The sequence below is a fragment of the Marmota flaviventris genome, chromosome 7, assembly GCF_047511675.1.
Source record: "Marmota flaviventris isolate mMarFla1 chromosome 7, mMarFla1.hap1, whole genome shotgun sequence".
In the NCBI taxonomy this organism is placed as follows: domain Eukaryota; kingdom Metazoa; phylum Chordata; class Mammalia; order Rodentia; family Sciuridae; genus Marmota; species Marmota flaviventris.
This window is the reverse complement of record NC_092504.1, coordinates 52,709,353-52,733,030: the sequence shown is the minus strand read 5'-3', so window position 1 is coordinate 52,733,030 and position 23,678 is coordinate 52,709,353. Positions and strand designations below refer to the sequence as shown.

The 23,678-nt window shown below is 32.8% G+C and overlaps 1 protein-coding gene across 4 annotated transcripts in view; it reads left to right on the top strand.

The window, feature by feature from the left end:
- Cenpc (centromere protein C) overlaps positions 1-23,678 on the top strand; it is a 60,370-nt gene that overhangs the window by 10,393 nt on the left and 26,299 nt on the right. For 2 of the 4 annotated variants that reach the window (XM_071614318.1, XM_027947352.2), the window contains exons 4-9: positions 1,204-1,298; positions 5,171-5,264; positions 11,903-12,188; positions 12,933-13,145; positions 17,398-18,008; positions 20,901-21,077. In XM_071614318.1, the coding sequence (XP_071470419.1) occupies positions 1,204-1,298; positions 5,171-5,264; positions 11,903-12,188; positions 12,933-13,145; positions 17,398-18,008; positions 20,901-21,077 (1,476 nt within the window). The remainder of the gene's footprint in view (positions 1-1,203; positions 1,299-5,170; positions 5,265-11,902; positions 12,189-12,932; positions 13,146-17,397; positions 18,009-20,900; positions 21,078-23,678) is intronic. The other 2 variants (XM_071614319.1, XM_071614320.1) reach the window with 2 other exon arrangements.

Below are 23,678 nucleotides of genomic sequence, written 5' to 3'. Positions count from 1 at the left end.
GCAGAAGTCTTGGGATCAGTAGAGTTTGAGATAATTTTTGCTAGTTTATATCCCTTTCTAAGTAGCAAATTATGGCAAAAAAAATTTAAGTGCTGATCAGCATCAGAAGGTATTCAAATAAGAAAGAAGGCCAACCAAGAAAATAATGAGTGTTTTAGCTAGCTTTTTTGCTGCTGTGACTAAAAGACCTGACAAGAACAATTTTAGGAAGGAAAAGTTTATTTTGGAACTCATGATTGCAGAGATCTCAGTTCATAAACAGCTGGCTCTATATCTCAGTGCTTGAGGTACAGCAGAACAACATGTCAAAGAGTATGTTGGAGGGAAATAGCTCACATAATGATCAGGAAGCAGAGAGAGACTTCACTTGCCAAATATATATACCCCAAAGCTATGCCTCCAATGACCATTTCCTTCAGTCACACCCTATCCACTTTCAGTTACCACTCAAGTTAATTCCATTAGAGGATTAATTGACTGATTGTGTTAGGGCTCTCATAACCCAATCATTTCTCCTGTGTATCTTGCATTGTCTCACACATGAGCTTATGGGGGACACCTCCCATCTAAACCATAATAATGAGAGATAGATGGTGGATGCTGTGGTTGGATTATGTCCTCCCAAAAGTATGTGTTGGAAATTTAATCCCCAGTGCAACAACTTCAAGAGATGAGACTTTTGAGAGGTGATCAGACCATGAGGGCTTTGCCTTCTTGAATGGATTAAAACTTGTTACTAAAGGTCTTGAGGCATGAGTTTAATCTCTTGCTCTCTAGTTTGCTCATACTCTCCTGCCTTCTTCTGTTTTCTGCCTTGGGATGATATAGCAAGGCCCTTTCCAGATGCAGGCTTCTTAATATTGAACTTCCCAATCTTCAGTGCCATAAGAAATAAATCTGTTTTTTGTAAGTAACCTGGTCTCAGGAGTTCTGTTATTACAGCATAAAATAGACTAAGACATTGGAAATGTGACTCCTGTATGAGCTCTGAAAAAAGAACTGGCACATACTTTCTGAGAAATCTTGTTTGCTGTTCTGTTTCTGATGTCTTTCAGAAACATTTGAATTTTAATGTCTGTACTACTTTTAGGTTGATTGTGTATAGAATTAACAGACAATTCTTCACATGTCATATAGAGCTACGTTGAATTGTAATCAATAGATATTGCATTTTGTTTTTAAAATTTCTCACTTTTCTTTTAGGTCTTACCAATGATTTTAGCATAAATTCTACAAAATCAGTGCGTTATTCGACACCCAGAGTGAAAGACAATTCTATTCATTCCCCAAGCAAAGAGGTAAGCCAAAAAAGGAGAACTGATACAGGTTAATTATTTTAATGAATGAAACTGCACAATGTACTTGTGTACCTTTCAGTTGTTTGTCTTATTTTGAAAGGAGAATGCTATATCCAAAGGATTTAACATTAGAATACTTTAGTGATGCAGCCACATCAATATTTATAGCAGCTCAGTTCACAATAGCTAAGCTTTGGAACCAACCTAGGTGCCCTTCAACAGATGAATGGATAAAAGAAATGTGATATCCATGCACACAATGGAATATTATTTAGCTGTAAAGAAAAATGTAATTATGGCATTTGCCAGTGAATGAATGGAACTGGAGACTTTCATGCTAAATGAAATAAGCCAATCCCCCAAACCAAAGGCGGAATGTTCTCTCTGATATGCAGATGCTAATACACAATGTGAGGTGGAGGGAAGAATAGAAGTACTTTGGGTTAGACAGAAGGATTGTAGGGAAGGGAACGGGGTTGGGAATAGAAAAGACAGTAGAATGAATCAGACATAACTGTCCTATGTTCATACATGAATACACCACCAGTGTAACTCCAAATCACATACAACCACAAGAATGGAAAGTTATATTCCATGTATGTATAATATGTCAAAATACGTTCTACTGTCATAAAAAGAACAAATTAAAGAATAAAAAAATTAAGAGAGAATCCTGTATTCCCGTTCATTTTAAGAAGATAGGTTGATTTAACTATGCAATATATTATATTTTCTATTGAGATCTTTTTTCACTTTGTTTTTGCAGTTCCTGGGTTCATACCAAGTACTGCCCTGTGTATGCTAAGCACACACACCACTGAATTATAGTTTCCGCCCTAGTTATTTTATTTTATTTTTTTAAGTAAAACATGATATGACTCTTATTTTTAGCTTAAACATAACCTTGCTTCATAAATTTAATTATTTCTCTTTTCTGTTTTTTATGAGAATTTGAATAAGCAAAAATGATCTGTACCTTTAAATTTAGATCATTTGTAAAACAATTGGGGCTGTTTTGTTGGAGGTATTGGTGACCAATTTATTTAATGATTATCTGGAAATTTTCCTGCTTTTTGGCAGTTTTGGCTTTTTATTTTTTTCTTAAAATGATCTGTTTCCTCTATTCTCAATTTTTTCTATAGTTAGTGTTCTTTTCTGATCCTTCTCATAAGGATCATACCTCTCTTTTTATTCAACATGTTGCTCATTTGTATCTTATGTTAATTCACTATTCTTCCTTCTCTTTTTACATATTTAAAAAAAATTTAGAAGAATGATTTTTATAATCAAAGGTATTATGTACATAGAAGTTAAAATAGCTCCATAAGGCTTGTATTATGAAAAACAGTAGACCCTACTTTTCCCCCAAAATTCTGCCTTGTTCACAATAGCTAAGCTCTGGAACCAACCTTTGACTCTTAGCTATTTCTTATGTCTATTTTGCCTCTGTTTTTAAATAATGCTTTGCCACTATATTGTGGTATTTTTAGGCTGGAGATTACTTTCCCTTACATTTTTTTTAAAAAGACATTGCTTTATTATTTTTACTTTATTTATTTTATTTTTTAATCTTTTACAACAGTGCTGCTTTTTTTTTCAGCTTTTCCTGTTGTTAAGACTATTGTTTTGATTCCTTGATCCTTTGTGAGTGACTACTTTTTCCTTTTTGTAAGTTTTTAAGATCATGTCTTTTTTAGTGATCTAAAATTTTATTACATTAATTTCTTCTTGCAGTTTGTTTCCTATAAGTACTTTTTTTGGCTTGCTTTGCTCTTTGCCTTTTTTTTTTTTTTTTAAAGATCCTTTTGTCAAATGCTAGTGGTCTTTAGCCATCTCCTTTTATTTAAGAGTAGAAAACTAAAATGGATGAGAAGTTCTATATTCATAGTAAAATTTACAGATTGTTGGATTTGTGGATATCTAGGTATTAATATCTATAGTTTTTTTCTCTTAGCCTGCTAAATTTTTGTGACAAAAGAAGCTTCTAATTGGGGATGTGATTCTGACGAGGAGTATTCTCAGCTCTGTTGACAAAGGGAAAGGTGCAGTTTTAATGCTCTTACCTAATATCTCTTGTTTTTAAGTACATTACCCTTACCTTTAACCATCTTATACCACTGAGTTCATAGTCTCTGATGCTGAAACTTAAAAGAGTAAATATCTAATCTGATATGGCTAGGAGGGAAGGGGCTCTTTGTGTTATTAATTTTCTGTGCTGGCTTTTAACAATGATGTTTGAGGGAACCACCTGCAATCCCTCTTTTAGAAGTGTGTTATACCTTTAATTAGTGTCTTTATGGACTTTTTCATAAATATGAGGCTGTCTGCTTCTGGGCTTTCTCCATTGCTAGCATATTTTAGTTTTTTCTTGTCTTGAGTAGTTGCCACTAATCTGCTTTTCAACTTCAAAAATTTGTTGTTGATATCTCTTGTCCCTTCTTTTCCTCTTCGTCCCTCTGGGTTTATACATTTAATAAAAAAAAATTATTAGTAAGGTCTCAAGAGGGAGCAGAGTAAATGAAAGCCAGCCTTTGTTTCTTTGTGGAGTTGAGTTCAATATTGTATCTAGTGAACAGTAATACAGTGATCCCATTGTTATTTATTTCCCAGTTGGTCGATTGTTAGGTTGTTTCCATCTATTTATTATCTCAGTGATACAGTGAACATCTTTGTTTATACCTCCTTGTATACATAAATTGAATTCCTGAGGATATGCATATTTGAAATGAAATCATTGAATATTCATGGCTTGGAATATTTCTGTTTACAAAATAATGTGTAATGCTTGTAAGATTAAAAATAATATACATGAACTGACATATATACTCATCACTCGGTGTAAGAAATATGAATATCTTGCAAGTATTAATACCTTTACTGATCCTATTTTTCTTCTCTGTATAGAGGTAACTACTATTTTGAATTTCATTTTCTTTTCCATTCTAGCACATATTATGTATGCTGATATCTGTGTCAGCACTTCTACTGCCACTTGTGACAGATGTCTCACTACCATACAGAGTTATTAATGCTTCACTCATGAAGGACTCATGAGACTGGCATATAGTTGTCTTCATGACTGATTTGTTATAGCCATATAGTGAGGATACACAGCTGGGTCAGTAAGAGAAAGAGACATTAGGCAGACTGTACAGGAATTCATGTGCAGGCTTTCTGTGCTCCTTAAAGGGGCCATGCATTCATTGCTACCAGTAGTGAAATGCAGTAATGTGTGTAGTCTTTCTACTCAGGAAAGGCTTTTGAAACAGCTTGTTTTTATTGGTGTCTTGTACCATAAACACTCTTCTTTCCACCAAAAAGTTCTATATTCTAGAGTACCTAGAAAGGAAACAGGTGTTTACCATAAATCACATAGTTTATGTAGATAGTCTAGTTAGGCTGCCATAGAATGGTTGGTAGGGGAGCGAATATTCTGAAAGCCAAGTCACCACATGCTATGTAGGAGCTAGGAAGCCCTGTAAGAAGACCCTTTAAATGTTCAGCTGTGTTAACTCTTTCCTGCATAGAGTGAATTCCTAAATATAGTATTTTCTATTTCCTTACATCTATCTGGACTTTACCTAATTGGGATTATGTAATTTTGCAACTTTGTAAAATTGTTTGTAAAACAACTTTGTAAAACAATCATTTCTTCATTCAATTCATATTACTATGGTTTGTTTTACTGTTAGCATATGTAATATTAGATGAATATGCCATAATGTGTTCAGTACCAGAAGTTACTTTAGCATATTGTCTCTAACAACTGGTTTGTTGTTTTAAAATGTTTTTTTTTCCATTTTAAGAACAAATGTGTTTAATAAGAATTGATAATTTAATAAAGTAGATCTAATGTATTTCTTCTATGCTAGAAATCACATTCAAAGTCAGTTCCAGTTTCTTCAAGGAAGAAGGAAGCCCCTCTGCAAGACATTATAGAACCAAATGAAACTGCCCACAAATCAGGTTGGTTACATCCTTGTGGGTGTTATTGCCTAGATGTAATTTCTAGTTTCTAGTTTCTAAAAAGTTAGAAATGCCAACGGTGGAGCATGTGTTGGCTCAAGTGAAGAGGTTAGGGTCAGCCTTGGTAGAAATGAGTGTGGTGTTGTTTTTGGCATATTGTGTGTGTGTGTGTGTGTGTGTGTGTGTGAGAGAGAGAGAGAGAGAGAAACTGATGGATGTGTTTTTGAATCTCAAGTCATGATCAGTACTTTTTGTTTGTCTTCTTTTGTTTTTTGTTTTTTTTTTTCCTTTTGTTCCATATCCTTTATTCAGTGAACTTGCTACCATTAAGAATTGAACCCAGGGGCACTCCATCACTGAGCCACACATTCCCAGCCCTTTTTATTTTGTAGTTTGAGATATAGTCTCACTAAGTTACTCAGGTTAACCTAGGAGTTGTTATACTCTTATTTACCTCCTGAGTTGCTGGGATTACAGGTCTGTGCCACCTTTCCTGGCTAAGTTTTCTTTATCTTTATTTTTCAAATTAGAAGAGTACTCCATTTGAGGGAACAGAGTCAAAGATTTAAAAGAAAAATCTTATCATTACTCCATCATCCTGGTGAGGTAACCAACTTTTGAGAATCCATCCTTGCTTTTGTTGGTGCTCATAAGTAAAAAAATGTCTAAGCACATGTGTGGGTATGTGTCTATGTCTTTATGTTCTTTCTGAAGAGACTGTTAAAAATTTTCTTTCAATCCAACAATGTAAGAGTAATTTTTACCTGATAGACTATTATTCTAATATTTTGTAAGATTTTGATAGTTCTGTTGGTGTTAAGCAATTTCATTGTTACTTTAGTGTCCATTTCCATGATTGCCATTGAGTTTGAATATTTTTCCTTAAGTTTATTGGCTTTTGGAATATGATTTTATCAGATTATAATGAATTGTCTATGTCTGTTCATATCCTTTTCCTATTTTATTTCCAATTGAAATAAAATTTAACTCTTGAAACCATTTATCTTTGGCTGGGGGTTGTTGAAAAGTAATGCTGAGTTACCCTAGGTATAGAGCTTTTATTGGATGATGAAAAAGTTCTAGATAATGGTAAAAGCTCCATATTGCTCTGAATGTGCTAATATCACAGAATTTTTGTGCTTATAGATGGCTAGAGTGGCGAATTCTAGTTATTTTATATTTTGCAGTGAAAAAAAAAACTTTAAAAAATGTTAGTCTGTCTCCTGCCTCCTCATCTACTTCACTGTTTAGTTTTAGCTTACCAAATTTCTTATTAAGGTTAATTCTAGCTGTATTATAGTTTTTGCTCTGTTCTGAATAGAACTTAGTAATAAGGGGCTAATTATTTAAATACAGAAAATTTTTAATCTAACACCAAGATTTTTAAAAAATTAATTCCAAACATTAAAATATCCGAATCTGGATTTTAGGTTTTTTAAAGCCATTTGACTATGTCATCGAATAAGGAGAGGTATCTGTTATTTTATGTCTATTGTTCTTGGTGTAGTATTGACTTGTGAGACCTTTCCTCTTCAAATGTATGCATTTTGTATAAAGTTCTTTCTCAGCACTGCTGTAACCACATTTCTATAGATTTTGGTGTTTTCTATTGATTTCACTTATTTCTATATTTTTTAAATATCCTTTAGGACTTCCTTAACATACTGGTTATTTAGAAGTGCATTAATTTTTAAGAATTTGGAATATTTTTTATTTTTTCCTAATTTCTAATCTTGATTCTTTTGTGGCACAGCCTGTACTATATGACTTTATTTCTTTAAAGTTTGTGAAAATTTATTTTATGACACAGGATGTTATCTGTCTTCATCAATGATTTGTAGACACTTGAAAACGTTTGCTCTTGTTGTACTATGAATGTCAGTTATCATGTGTGCATTACTGCTCTTTACATACCTGTTGTTGGGTGTGATTTGTTGAAATTTTTTTGAGGATTTTTGCATACAAGTTTATTGGAAATGTTGATCTATAGTTTTATTTTTTAAATGCTGTTTGTATGGTTTGGGTAGAAGGTAGTACTTGCCTTAAATGAATTGGAAATTATTTCCTTTTCTAAGAGAAACTGTCAAATGGGTATTAATTCATTGAATGTTTTCTGTAATATTCTCCAATGAAATCACCAGATTGAGGAAATTTCTTTTTTAAGAGCTTCTAAACTACAAATTTAATTCTGTAATAGTTATAGGATTTTTTAGGTTATCTATTTCATGTTGGCTAAACTTTTATATTTTTGTAGATTTTAAGGAATTCATCAATTTCTTATAATTTTAATTTATGAGCTCAAGGTTGTTCATAGCATTATCCTATTATCTTTTCAGAGGCTATAGGATCTGTTGTGATATACCCTGTTTTCTTCCAGATGTTGATTCCTTTTTTTTTTAATCTTTGTCAATTTTGATAGAGGTTTATCAATTTTATTAATTTTTTCCAAAGAACTATCTTTTTATTTCATTAATTTTTTGTATAGTTTTCCTGTTGTCAGTTTCATTGGCTTCTACTGTTTTTCTGTTCCTTTGCTTGGCTTGTGTTTGTCTTGCTCTTTTTTTCTACTTTTTGAGGTAAGAACTTTATTTTATACTTTGATTTATAGTCCAATAGCATTTATTAATTTTGTTATACAAATTGCGATAGCTTTGGCCATTATATACTCTTTCATTAGCTTGTGTGTACCTTTGCTATACCCCATTTTTGTTGTTGTTTTTGAGTACATTATTATTTTCTGGAGCTACAAGATGCTCCAGATTTATCTTAAGTATTTGCTGACTCTATTGTAGAGATTGTAGAGATATCCATTGCTTCAAGGAAGAATATTTTTTTTTTTAAACTGATTTTTTTTAAAAAAAACTGAATCTGAGTCTATACTGATGTCTCCAACTTGAATGAATTGTTGTGTGGATTATTCTGTATATTCCCATGTTTGTAAGTACCCATTCCATGAGTGAAAAGCCTGGCATACATCATTTACCATTCATTCATTTAGTTTTTAAATTTCTTTTACATATATAACCATATCATAATTGTTGACTCACACCCTATGGAAATCATTTTAATCAACCAAACTATAGAACTTATATAGTCACTGCCTTTGGTCTTGTAGATTGCACTCATTTCTAAATTTGCTTTGGTCAGTATTGCCGTATACCCGGGATGGCGACCTGAGCTGGGTTCACAAGAGCTGGCTGCACCAATAACTTAAGAAAATGACGAAAGAAGCAAGCAACACACAGAAATATCTTTTGCTTGCAGGAATCAGGGATGTCTCTTGACTTTAAGGGTCCATTGAAAAAAGAGAGAGCGAACCACCTGAAAATCCTCTATTTAATTGGGGAGAAAGACATTCAACCCAAATGAGAATAGAGATTGGGTTTCAGTGGGGTGTAGTCCAGTTTCATTGGGTGATGCCCACTCCCAGAGCATCATTCCCCTGCTGAGAGGAGGTGAGATCCACCTGTTTCAGCACGCAGCAGAAACCAGTCTCTGTCGCTCAAGGCTTAGGGTCTGTGCTCACTTCTGTGTGGTAGCTCCCAACAGGTCAGCATCATTTTCCCCAGCCCACTTCAATGAGATTGTTTCTATATATCCTGTATTAAATATGGAATATGTAATATTATCAACTTCCAAGATTAGGTTATCAAAAGCTGTATGACTGTCTTTGGCTTGTTGGAGATATCAAAATCCCTATTTCTCTGTCTCTTTTCTCTTTTCACATTTGTCCTTTGTGGATGAAAGTCCATATGGTAAGAAATAGGCACCCAGCCTCTAGCCAGAATCAGGTATCAGACATTTAAGCAAGTTTTCAGATGATTCCTGGCCCCAGACTTAGGAGCATGATTCTAGGCCCTGTGGGAGCAGAGATAAGGTATACTTATTGGGCCTGCCAGATTTGTGGCCCATAGGCTCCATAAACCTAAGTGGTGATTTTATGTGACCATGTTATATAGAGTTATTTACTATGCAGATCTAATAACTAGAAAAACTTTTTCAACTTTCATACTATTATCAAATCTATTTTTATTTTTACTTATTTTTTAAAAAATTTGTTTTGCAGTACTGGGAATAGAACATAGGGTGTCTTACCCCTGGTTTACATTCCCAGTTTTTAAAATTTTTAAACTTTTAGACAAGGTCTTACTAAATAGTTAAGGTTGCACTCCTCCTGTCTGAGCCTCCCCAGTATCAGGAATTATAGGTGTGTACTTCCATGCCTGGCTATTTTTAATTTTTAAAAAATCTATTATATTTTCTTGGTATCATTTTATATTTCTACAGGCAGTGATTATGGGTTCTAATTTCTTCACATTATCACTAATAGTTATTTTCTGTTTTGTTGTTTTTGTTTAATAACTGTCCTAATGGTGCATAGTAGTCTCTTATTGTGGTTTTGATTTGTTCAACATTATTGTCATTAGAGAGCTTTAAATTAAAACATTTCGATAGTTATGTTCATCTATAAAAAGGGCTAATTTTCAAAAAGCTAGTTTTTTTTGATAACTCTGGAGTTTCTGTCTTTTATTTCAGGAGCGTTGTAATTGTTAAAACATTTTATGGTATCTACTTTTAAATATCGTTAAATGATTCCAACATCTAATAGATCTCATCCATTTATTTTCTTGTTCAGATTATGTTTTATTCTGTTCTTTTTTATATGTTAATGATTCATTTTTATTGTATTTTGGATATTTGGGTTTTTAGGTTAGTAAATTTTTGATCACATTTAAGTCTGTTGTTATAACACATAGTTGACTTGTTTTGTTTTAATGTGTAGGTTTTTCCTTACTTGTGTGGTCTTTATTCCTAGCAGTGGTATTTTGTTCTGCTTCATTTTCTGATGATTTTAGAATTCTAGTTCAATTCATGTTCATGGGTTTAAAATGTCTCTGGGGTGGGTGTAAAGTACTTTCTTGAGCTTCCTGATGTCCTGTTATTCATGGTCGATTGCAGTCAGAAACTGCTAGGCTTGGGTCTCCTTATATGGGGTATGCTAGACTTTCTTAAATCTTTCTTAAATGTTGTTCTTCCCTCAGATTAAACTGTCTAACTGCCTTGGCTGTGAAGTGTGGTACACATTCAAATATTAACTTAGAATGTGAAGTAGGGGCTAGAAATAACAGAAGTTTCACTGTTCTGCAGTGTTTATGGGTCATACTTCTTGTCACCACTGATTGTTGGAATGAGACCTAAATTGATAGGGGCTTTCCTTCTCTACTGTTGTTCTATAGCACAGTCCATGGCTTTGTTGCTGTGCCACAGTAAACAGAATGGAGTACCCCTTGGACTATGTTGTAGAGGGTTGAGATTTCCCACTAGTCTCTGTTGTGTTTTCCTTATTCAGAGAATGTGAATTTCCTCTTTCCCCTTTTGCCTACTGTTGATCTGGGTTGCATGCCTCATCATGGCCCAGTCCAGAAGTGTGTGACAGATAAACAGGAAAACAAAAAGACTTACTGCATTGTCTGTTGTTCTTTAACCTGTTTTGTCCTATCTTCTCAGATCTGGAACACCTATAAAGACTTTAATATGTAATAGTAAATATATAATACCATGATGAGAATAATTATATGATTATGTTGTATTAATATTATTAATTAATATAATTATGTATGTAGTCTCTAGATTATGATTTCCAACCTATTTTAATGCACCTATGTCAATTTTGTTGAAATATTCATAGAATTGAAAGCTTGGGCCTTAATGGTTTAAGTCTTGAGATTGCTAGTTGAGTCTGCCTTCTTTCTCCCAGCTTTGAGAGTCCTATTATTGTTGATTGACGGAGAGTTTCTAATGAATTTAGGATACTTACAGGGAGAAACAAGTAAATGCTATCTCATTCCAGAACCAAAAGCCCTTTTTTTTTTTTTTTAAAGAGAGAGAGAGAATTTTAATATTTATTTTTTTTAGTTTTCGGCAGACACAACATCTTTGTTTGTATGTGGTGCTGAGGATCGAACCCGGGCCGCACACATGCCAGGCGAGCGCGCTATCGCTTGAGCCACATCCCCAGCTCCCCAACAGCCCTTTTTGGTTGTACTTTAAGTTTTTAGGCTTTGTTTTTTATGGTATGAATTATTATGAATGCTACCCAGCCATTTTTTTTCCTTGATTTTTGAAGATTGAGGGTTAAGGAAGAATATACATATGTGTTTGTAAATTCATGTATATGTATATATAGATTAATAGATATATACATAGGCACCATCTTCATATGTACACACATAAATATGAATTGCTTTATACAAACTGTGTATCGTGTGTGTGTGTGTGTGTGTGTGTATGCTCTTTAATTGTCCTTGCTTACTAGCTTTTAGCTAAAGATAGAAGAATCTTTGTGATTACTCTAGGTTACTTTATTATTTTAGCTTTTCATAGATTTTTCATATTTTGAGATGTTATCAATAAACTTGTGAATTTTCTTTGAGTATTTCTGTCTTTTCAGAGCTTTAGATAACAAGTTTAGTTCATTAATTGATAATTAGAACTTTTAAAGTATTTTTGTATTTTAATCATGTCTTTGATTATGAATGTTCTGAAAACAGTCTTCTGAAAACTTCTAATTAAAATATTGCACCTTTAATTCTAATACTATTTTAATGAACAAGAATCCTTGTATAATTTTCTTCTAGTACAGGGCCATGAAGTTCTTCAGAAAATCCTGGCAACTGATATTGTTTCTAGAAATACACCCGACTTGAAAAAAATGTCAAGTAAAAAACCAAGTGACCATCCTAGTGAAGCTGAGGAAGAATTTTACTTATCTGTTGGCTCACCTGCTGTTCTTTTGGATGCAAAAACATCTGTATCACAAAATACTAGTTCATCTCTTGCTCAAAAGAGAGAGACTTATACTTTTGGAAATTCGTTAAATATGCTGTCTTCAAGTACAGAGATTTCTCTTAAAACCAAAAAAAGGTAATCTTTATTTAAATAGTAGTAATCATGCTTTAAAAATTTTTCTATTTGTAAATAGTATTTTACTATTAAATAGTGGTAATTCGGTCTTCCATGTAGTTTTGCAGTGATTATTAATGGGTTTTAACATGTCATGAGAAAAACAATATCTCTTTCTATATCTTCATTTTATGATTGATAAAGAAGACCTTAAAAGTTTACTTGAGAGAAGTGAGGAAGTAAACCTTTTTATAGTCTCCGGGAAAATTATTGTTCTGGTGTAAGTTTTCTATAACTTCCTAAAGAACAACCTATCCCTACTATATTATTTAAAATTGCAAATGTAGGTCATTTCTGGGCTAGGAAAGAGTATATGTTATTGTAGATGAATTGTAAATCTAGTTCCATTTCTTGGAGTCCCTTTGACCTTTAGGAAGAAAAGTAGGTTATTTAAGATCCTTTGTTATTGTAGGCTTTTACAATGAATCTAATATCTGATCTGTCTTATGTGTTTCCTGGAGCTAAGGAGTTAAGTCTTAATATTTTTGTCTGAATATTCTAAGACTTTACTATTTAAAGTGTAGTCTGTCACAGTACTCTGAGAACCAGTGTTCTAAGCTACACATTTTCTTGGTTAATAATTTAACCATTGTAAGGCTCAGTGCAAAATTTCATAAGTGGTCTGTACCAATACTGTAAGTTCAGTAAGACTCAAATAACAGAGTTTATGGGTGCACTTAGCTTGTTTTTCTCTTGCCCTTTTAGGTTAAACTTTGAAGATTTTATTTTAAAAAAAGTAGAAATAGAGAATAAAGTATCAGAAGTAGAGAATAAAATACCAGAAGGACAACAAGAAAGGAAGCCATCAGAAACATTTCAGAAAAGTGTACAGGATTTGGAACATGAAATTCAACCACAAACTAAAAAGAGCTTTTCAACATTGTTTTTAGAAACTGTAAAAAGAAAAAGTGAATTCAGGTGAGTTATTAAGAAACTGTCCTTTGAGACATTTTTTTTTTCCTTTTCTATTCTATGAACCATATCTTCAAATTCCTACTGTTCATTTATCTAGAAATAAATCATTTAATTGGTTAAAATTTTATTTTTATTTTTTGAGATGGGGTCTTGTTACATTGCTTAGACTGGCCCCAAACTCAGGATTCTCCTGCCTTAGCCACCCAGGTTGCTAATTAATGCAAATTTTTATTGAAATTTTGCCTGCTCTATAGAGGTAATTTTTTCATTTTTTTAAAAAATGTATTTTTTAGTTGTAGTTGGACACAGTATCTTTATTTTATTTATTTTTATGTGGTGCTAAGGATTGAACCCAGGACCTCACAAATGCTAGGCAAGGGCTCTACCGCTGAGCCACAATCCCAGCACCAATTTTTTCATTTTTTAAACCAGTAAATCACTCCCCAAACCATTCTTTAATAGACACTAAATTAGATATGAAAAAAAAAAAATGAGTTTATTCAGTTCTCATTGCTCTGGCTCATCATTTTTTCTGGTTTGTGATATCAAAAAATGAAGACAGTCTTTATAAATAGAATTATATAAGACTACTTGTATTTCACTATTTCAGGTTTTAAATCTTTTTTCTATTTCTTCTGTGTCAGTAAAATGATAATCCTAAAATAAATTTAATGTGTTCATTTCTATTTAACCCACTAAGTCCCAACTTTTAAATTCTTCAGATATTTCAATGAAATTGACACAGGTGCATTAAAAGGGTTTGGAAATCATAATCTAGAGCTTATATTGCTACATTAATGTTAATATTATTATTAACATTATTATTGTATAATAATGTTATATCATTGCATTATATACTGTATACTATATTTAAGTCTTCATAGGTATTCCACATCTGGGACAATGGGGAAAAATGGATCAAAGACCTTCCTTGGTTTTGAAATATCTGTGTAGTGATTTTAACCCTGGCTTCACATTTATATAAATAATGTCAGTCAGGATTGAGAAGTATTGGTCCATAGAACAAATTTCAGCTGGTATTTCACCCTCCCTAATTATCTGTTTTTATCTTCTTGGTCTTATATATTTGCATATGTATTTGCTTTGCCATAGATTTTTCCTTTTTCATCTGCTAATTGCTGTTTCTTTTTAAGGTCTATACTAGACTTCTACATTTTTAAAGTTTTACTTTATTGTTTTGTTTTGTTTAGATAGTTGCTTGCTTCATATTATAGTTTTACAATTTTAGGTATGTATTTTTAGTTAAGATGTAAGTCTCCCATTCCAGGAGTTTAGAGTTGTTTTATATTTTCTGTTCAGTCTATTAGAGTACTTATCAACATATTAGGATGTTTTTTATAAAAACATGTTGAATCAATAAATGAAATTCCCATTTTCTTCAGTCTCTGTTCCCATAATTAATTTCCCAGTTACACACACACACACACACACACACACACACAAAATCACTTATATGCATGTGTTCCCCACCAATTGAGACAAATATGTTACACTTGGGGTTAGTTATAGCGTTTGAAAGGGTAATTGTGTGTTTTTTAATGTCCTTTTTGATAAACTAGTAAATAAAGGTAGTTTACTTGCTAGAGCCAAATGTAGCAAGTCATTATTTCCTGTGCTTTCTAGTATCACTGCTTTTACTTATGGTCTTCCTTCTGTTTATGTTTCTTGCATTTCCTCATGACCAACTTCTTGCAGCTCAAAGGCCGCAAAGTCTTTCTCACTTAGTCAGAAGTAATCGTGGCCTATTCTTTCTCACTTAGTCAGAAGTAATCGTGGCCTATTCTGAACTTTAATAGTGTCAAAGTTGTTTCCTAAGGGTATCTTTGGTTTGAATAACTGACTAGATGGAAATCCCTTGAAGTAGAAGGGGAACAAATTTGGCAGTTCTTAATTGGCTAGTTGGAAAGACTTCATTTAAAAATTCTTAGCTTTACCTCTTTATATACAAAAACTAATAGATGTTACAAATAATATACTATAAATCTAATTGTATTTATTTGTAACAGTTTGATTATTTACTTAAAAGTAGGAAAAACAATATATCCATTGGGCATTCAGTCATTGTGGTCTTTTATTCGTGTTTCATATATATATATATTTTTTTAATTTGTTGCTAACATAAATGCGATTTTCTTTTTTTAATTTTTTTTGTTCTTTTTAGTTATACATGACAGTAGAATGTATTTTGACATATCATACATACATGGAGTGTAACTTCCTGTTATAGTAAGCTTTTTCACCACTGTGACTAAAAGACCCAACCAGAACAAGTGTAGAGGAGAAAAAGTTTATCTCGGGGCTCATGTTTTCAGAGGTCTTAGTCCATAGAAGTCCTGCTCCATTCCTGAAAGCTGGGTGAGGCAGGACATCATGGTGGAAGAGTGTGGCAGAGGGAAGCAACTCACATGATGGTCAGGAAACAGAAAGAGAGAGAGATCTCCACTTGCCAGATACAAACATATACCCCAAACCCATGCCCCCAATCCTCACATCTTCCCTTCTATTTCAGTTACCACTCAATTAATCCCTGTTGGGCGATTAATTCACTGATTGGGTTAAGAGTCACAACCCAGTCATTTCTCCTGAACCTTCTTACATTGTCTCACACATGAGCTTTGGGGGACACCTCACATCTAAACCATGATACTTCCCATTTTTGTGATTGTACATGATGTAGAGTTACACTAGTGGTGTATTCATATATTAGCTTAGGAAAATTATGTCCCATTCATTCTACTGTCTTTCCCATCTCCATCCCCCTCCCTTCTCTTCACTCACTCCTCCCTGTCCAATCTGGTACTCCCCCCACACCCCCATTGTGAGTCATCATCTGCATATTAGAGAGAACATTTGGCCTTCAGGTTTTGGGATTGGCTTACTTCACTTATCATGATAGTCTCCAGTTCCATCCATGTACTGGCAAATGCCATAATGTAATTTTCTTTGTGGCTGAGTGACATTGCATTGTGTACATGTACTACTGTGTTAGTTTTTACACAGTTTTCTAATTACATAAATCTGTAAAACTCTACTACCAGCAGTGTATTAACATTCTCTGTTTTATAAGATTTATTAGGAGTATGAGATTAAAAGAGTAGAGAAGGAATTTTATCTTAGAATCCTCTAATAAAAAGGGAAAGAAAGGTAATCTTTTTTTTTCTATTCTACCTTTGCTTCTGCTTTGACTAAACATTAAGGAAACATCCTTATCCAATTGAAAAAGGCGGAAACCAGGAGTGTATATGCCAGCTTTGGAGTTTCGAAATTTATCCTAAGTTTTGATTTTGCATATCTCATTAAAGCCTGTGGTTTACTCAAGTCTGTTACCATAAAAGCAAGGAAATGTAAGATGAATCCATCAGCTTACTATCCTTTGAATAATTAGATTGTATTAGAGTTAATATTAGATTGTAGATTGTACTTAATGTTAGATTGGGATTGTAGTTAACAATTTTCAAATTGTTTTGTTATCCCTTTATAGCACTAAATGTGGGAAATTATGACAATATTTATATAATATAATAAGTTAGGTTGGGATGTGGAAAAAGAGGGCTAGAATATGCAAACATGATTAGATTCCATTTGTGCTTATGCTACCTTTAAATATCATCCAATTATGATTATAGTATTGAAATGTATGTGAACATGTGTGAAATATTCAAACTTGGAATGAATTTTTACATTATATTTGGTGGTTCTATGTATGAAGTCCTTTGGGATATGAAAAAATTAGAAGAAATTAGTCCCTTGTAATTTAGTAGAGTTCAATTAAAATATTAGATTTGGAGGTTTCTCAGAAATAATACTGTCAATATGAAGAAATTCAGACCCCAAAAGGCATCTGTTTAACTTATAATTTAATAAAATATTATGTGTGTTTCTGTGTGTGTGTGTGTGTGTGTGTGTGTGTGTGTGTTTATGTATACACACACTATCATCCATTTTGGATTATAAGTTAATGTTTCTGGGTTATGATTTCTCATCTGGGTTTCATTTTTTAGTTTATATTGGGGGGCATCAAATTAGTTGCCATCTCTAAATTTTTACGATCCTGTTAGTGACATAAATGAGAGTGATCATTTAAAAGGAAGGATTTATAAAATTAAGGGAAAATTGAGAAGTATGAACTGCTCTTTTAACAGATATGTAGATTTTATTTCTTATATAATTTTTTTCAGTAAACAAAGATAAAACTTCATTTTTTTAAGCTGTTAAAATAATAATCCTGTTTTAGTCCCATTGTTAAGCATATAGTGACTGCTCCACCTCATTCATCTCCTCTAAATGATATGAAGTTGTTAGAAGATGAATTTGTAATTGATGAGTCAGATAGAAGTTTTGCCAGTGGATCTTGGATTACAATACCAAGAAAGGGTGGATCTCTGAAACAACCCACAATATCCCCTGCTGAGAGCACTGCAGTCCTTCAAGGTAAGAAGGCAAGAGAAAAACATCGCAGTGTATTACCTAACACTTTGAAAAGTGACCAGCATTTGCATAAAGCTCACCCAGAACAGAAATTTCAACCCTGTGATGAAAAAAAAGTGGATACAAGTTCTTTGACAGATGAATTGGAAAATATTGATAGATCTACAAAATATGAAATCTCTTCTGAAAATGCCAAAAAACCATCTGAAAACAAAACGCCAATAAAACAAAATCAGAGAAGAAAATTTAAGGCCAATGTAGTTAAAAAACAGCTTGATCTGGAACAGTCTAAAGATAAAAATGTAAATATGTCACACTCTGCTCAAGACAAGTTGCAAAAAAATTTAGACAGAAATGGAGAAGATTGTGAAGGGATGAGAAATGATAATATATTCAAAACACCTATACTACCTGTGGGTAAGTATTTACGTTGAATATTAACTGAATATTATTTTATAATTTACATTTTTAACATCCCTGTGTAGCTTTGAGAAGTAGGCAAAGTAAACCTAAATCTACAGAGAGTTTCAAAATTCTATAGGTTCATTTTTAGAATCAGTTTATGTTATGTATAATTTAATTTCAACTTTAATTTTTGTTTAGTTTCTAAGATCCCATCACATATAGAGGGAAGAATAAAAGGCAAAGATTAGTTTTTAAAACACAAGTGAAACAGAATCAAATTCTTAAGAGTATTAAAATATAAATGGGGTAAAACCTATTATACCCAATATACCCACTGTATATCAGTATAGCTACATACATGCTCTTCTATCATTCACTAATTTATGTTATTAAGTGCCAGACAGTTTTGGTATGAAAATCAAAAAGATTACTGAAACATAATTTCTACTGTTAACAGTATCATTTTAGTGGGGTCTGTAGACCAACAGATAAATGTACTTACATGTACAAAATGAACGTGGAGGCACAAAAAACAATTATCTAACCAAGATCACAGTAGATATTTGTATCTTAGGTGGTCCTATAATTTATCATCCTAATGAGGCTACTTTTATGAATGAGAATGTCAGGACAATAAGTATAAACTGGAATTGTCCTATACTTAGAGTGTGGCTGCTCTCCTTAATATATCATCATTGTTTAGTGATTGGGATTTGTAGTTACATTTAGTCATGAAGAAAAGGTCAGTTTATAGTCTTCTTCTTCTTTTTTATTTTTTTAATAGAGGATAATGAAATCAAGGGCATTTTTTAAAAATATTTTTTTAGTTGTCAGTGGACCTTTATTTATATGCAGTGCTGAGAATTGAACCCAGTGCCTCACATGCTAGGCAAGCGCTTTACCACAGAGCCACAACTCCAGCTCCTCAGTTTATGTTCTTTGTAACACTTTCAGTTAATAGAAAAGGGGTCATAGAATTGAATTCTCTTAAGAACAGTTAATGGAAGAAAAAAACACTAGCAAATTTATTGGGCACCTTTATAAATGTATATAATGTAATTTAATCCTTCTTGACAATCTTGTAAAGGAGGAAGTAACACTGAAAAAAGATTAAAATAAATCTTGTCCAGGATCTGTCCTACCATACAGCTCCTATTTTTTCAGTTCTGCTAAGAAATTTTTTAAAATGTGAAGATATTTTCAATGCTCAGTGGAAAAAATAGCTAACCAGAAAATGCTGTTGACTAACCAGAATTGTGTATGTACCTGAAAATTCTAGATGACTACATGATATTGCAAATACAGAGGTGAGAAAGAGTATATTAGAATATAATATTAAAGGTTATTTTTTGGGCTGGGGATGTGGCTCAATCGGTAGTGCGCTCACCTGGCATGCGTGCGGCCGGGTTCAATCCTCAGCACCACATACAAACAAAGATATTGTGTCCGCCGAAAACTAAAAAATAAATATTAAAAAAATTCTCTCTCTCTCTCTCTCTCAAAAAAAAGGTTATTTTTGTTAAAAAAAATCCAGTTTAATAAGGTTATCAATGAATTATTTAATTTTTGTGCTCTTTTGGTATACTCTGTAAGATAGACTGTATATTACCCAAAGTAGTAGTTTACAAGTTTTGTCTGTTTGCCTTTCTTTATTCTGCTTGAAGTAGAGGTGGAAAAAACTACCTTTTCTATTTTGAGGACCCCTTTTGTAAATGTTGGCCATGTCCTATATTCTTTTTATCATATTTGTTCTTTATTTTTTAAATTTCCTTTAGTTTCTAATAATTTGTTGGCCATTTTAAGAATCTGACTAATCTAACGGTGATATTATAAGAAAGTTTTTATCTTAACTATTCCCTTAAGCAGAATATGATTTTACAAAATTTTAAAGTAGAGAATTTTGATCAATCCATGATTTCTTAAGAGAAGACAATAAATGAAGGATGTATACTTGAAGAATGGTTCCTGTAGTTGAAATATTATACATTTATTGAGTACCTATACACTTTAACACGTTGTCCTGTCTAGATTGTTCTGTGAATATGATGTTCTGTTTAATCATTATACCAGTTGTAATTTTCTCCACCGCCCCCCCCCCCATTCTTCCTGTCCAATCCAGTGAACCTCCCCTTCATTCTTTTTTATGGCTGAGAAATATTCCATTGTGATATGTACTACATTTTCTTTATCCTTTCATCTGTTGAAGGGTTCCATAGTTTAGTTATTGTGAATTTTCTGTTTTAAAAAATTACCATACACTTAGTATCTTAAAACAACACATATTTAATAACTTATAGTACTATAGGTCAGAAGTTTCACTGGGCTAAAACCAATGTGTTGGTGGAACTGTATTTCCTTCTGGTGACTTTGCAAGAATATCTGTTCCCTTGCCTTTTCTTCTTGAAACGTATATTCCTTGGCTCATGATCCTCCTCCATCATCAAAACCAGCAATGCCAGACTTGTTATGTTTTGAATTTTTCTTGCCTCTTCTGTCATCCTGTATCTGACTACAGATTAAATAACACATGCAGTTTTAACTATGCATAAATTTGGCCAATCTGAATAGTCCAAAATAATTTATTTTCAAGGCTTATAATTTAAAATCTTCCAAAAAATAGATTGTAAAAAATCATTAATTATTTCAAAATGAAAAACAGTAGTTACCTATTTTAACTTGATTTTAACTTGGTAAGTGGTAAGAAGGAACAATATATTTTTTTCCTTTTGTAAGCTAATTTATATTTTAGTTTAGTAGTATATCAGAATTATCAAGCCATATGAAAGCTTGCATTTAATCAGAAAGTTAGAAATCTTAAAAACATGTAAATTTTAAAAACTTGAGATGAAGTCTATAGGCTCAATTTAGTAAGTTCTATTTTTTTTTTTTTTTTTTTGATTTTAGGAGATAAGAAAATAAATAGAGGCACCAAAAACAATAAGGAAGAATCTAGAAAGAAGCATTTTTCAAGTGAGTCCAAGAAGAATAAACTTGTATCCGAAGAAGTGACTATTGCTGTCATGAGAAGTCATAGGATTTCCAGGCGTCCATCTGATTGGTGGGTGGTAAAATCAGATGAAAGTAAGTATTTTTATTTAAATTATATTCATTAAGAGGTACTAAAAAATTACTGTGTAAGGGGTTTTTTGTTTGATTTATACTCCTATTATATAGAAAAAAATCTTGAGGACATAATTTAATTGGGTCATCGATAGACATTTTGTTTAAATCAATTATGCAGAAATTCCTAGGTAAAAAAATAAATAAATAAATAGATAGATAGATAGGTAAAAATGGGCTGGGGATGTGGCTCAAGCTCACCTGGCATGCGTGCGGCCCGGGTTCGATCCTCAGTACCACATACAAACAAAGATGTTGTGTCTGCTGAAAACTAAAAAATAAATATTAAAAAAAAAAAAAAAAGAAATTCCTAGGTGTAGGGAAATAGCTGTGGAAAAACAAAGCCATGAACAAAGTCCCTTGCTCATGTAGTTTACATTCTAGAGGGACAATACAGATAAGTATTTCATACACTGATAGATGAGAAGGACAAACAAAGCAGATAATGTATGGACATGGAAAGGAGGTTATAGGAATGGAAGTGAACAAAAGGATAGAGTGTGATACTAGTTTATAATGGTAGTATAAGAGGCTATTATGATCTTTCAGAGCCCATATATGAGTAGAGGGAGGGAGCCATACAAATAACTAGATGTAGAGTATATCAAATCAAGGGAACAGTAATTGTAATTCCTGGTGGGGCATACTTGCCTTGTCTCAGGAAAATTAAGAGAGCGAGTGTGGCTGGAGCTGAGTGAGCTAGGGAAGATAAATTTGGACAGTCAGGCCATGATAGAGAGGTTAGATAAAATATATCGAGAAACTACTTGAAGATTTAAAAAATAAAGTGGATGTGTAACCAATGTGAATCTGCAATATGTATATGGGGTAAAAATGGGAGTTCATAATCTGCTTGAATCAAATGTATGAAATATGATATGTCAAAAAAAATAAAATAAAATAAAATTCACATGTGAAAAAAAATAAAAGTGGGTGGGGAATAAAAATAAAAAAATAAAGTGACACAGTTGACTCATCTTTTAAAAGGATCATTTTTACTGCTCAGGAGAGAGGAAACCAGGACTAAGCAAAAATGGAAACCTGGTGTGACTAGTTTTAGGAGGATGGTGAAGGGAGGAGATGGGAATTGTTAGATTCAGGATATTTTGTGAAGATAACACTAAGGAAATATAAATGGATTAGAGTGAGAGAAATAGCTACTGTTTACTGAGATGAGGAAAGGAATGAGAGAAAAAAAATTTCAAAGGATTTTAAGATTTCAGGTTTTCGTATGTTAATTTTGAGGTGTTATTAGATATCAAAATAGTATATTCAGGATATATTTAGATCAATAAGTGAGAGAATAGTACAGATAAGGTACAACATCTGTGAAGACTTGTTACTATGAATTATTGACTCATAAGAACTTCTATTGAATTATTGGTAATACAAATGAGACATTATCATAGAAAACTTATGGAGACACTTGGCCTCAGAGTTACGTCAGTTCAAGCTCTTACTTGCATGACCCCAAAGTGGTTACCTTCTTTAATTTTCTGCCTGAGTACAGTATTTCTTTATGATAGTGTACCCCATTGGTATACATTAGGAGTACAAAAGTAGGTAAAATATAGTCAATTCCTTGATCTCCAGGAATTATCAGTCTGCTGGAGGAGAGGGATAGAGATAAGTAAACAGTCAGATATGTAATAAATATTATCAAATGATTAAGAGATAGTTATACTAAGACTTGGGAATTAGTGAAAGCTTCCTGAAGAATGAATTAGAAGTCAGCTAGTTGGATGGTGTGAGAAGGAACGATGTCATTTTTGAACAGACATAGCTTGTGCAGGGATCTGGAGCTGAGGGGTTGACTTTTTTGTTTGTTTGTTTAGTGTGTCTCAGAATAATCTAAAAGGCTTATTAAAACATTTCTGGCCCTGTTTTGCAAGTTGGTTTGTGTTGATTGAAGCTAGAGCATGAGAATTTGCATTTCAGACAAATTCCCAGATGATGCTGATCTTATGATATAAAGACCACATTTTAAGAACAAATACTTTAGAGAAACTACAGATATTTCTGTACTGCTGGTTTTATTTGTTTGAAAGGACATGGTTGAGAGTTGTAGGTTATGAAGTAAACAATCTAGATGTAGAAATAAATTGATGTTAAAGTATTTAGACTTAATCCTGAAGCTGTAGATACTCACTGTAAGATTTTACGTTTTGTTTCTTTGAGACAGGTTGTCCCTTTGTTGCGCAGACTGGTCTACAACTCATGAGCTTAAGTGATCTTCTTGAGAGGCTGAGGCTATAGGTGTGTGCCACCATGCACAGCCTCTTACTAAAGGATTTTAAACAGGGTTATAACAATCCTATTTATGTTTTCCAAAGATAATTTTAAATCAATATAAAGATTGGGTTGAATAACAAGGGTACAAAAGGGAAAAACTGTTAAAGAGCTGTTTTATTAATCTAGGAATGAAAGGGCAAGGGCTCTGCTAATGACAGGCAGTACAGCATGAAAGAAGCACATTTGAGAACTATGGAGTGGCACTTGTAACAACACATCCCATCATTATGTATAACTATAATGCACTGATTTTTAAAAAATGGAAAAAAA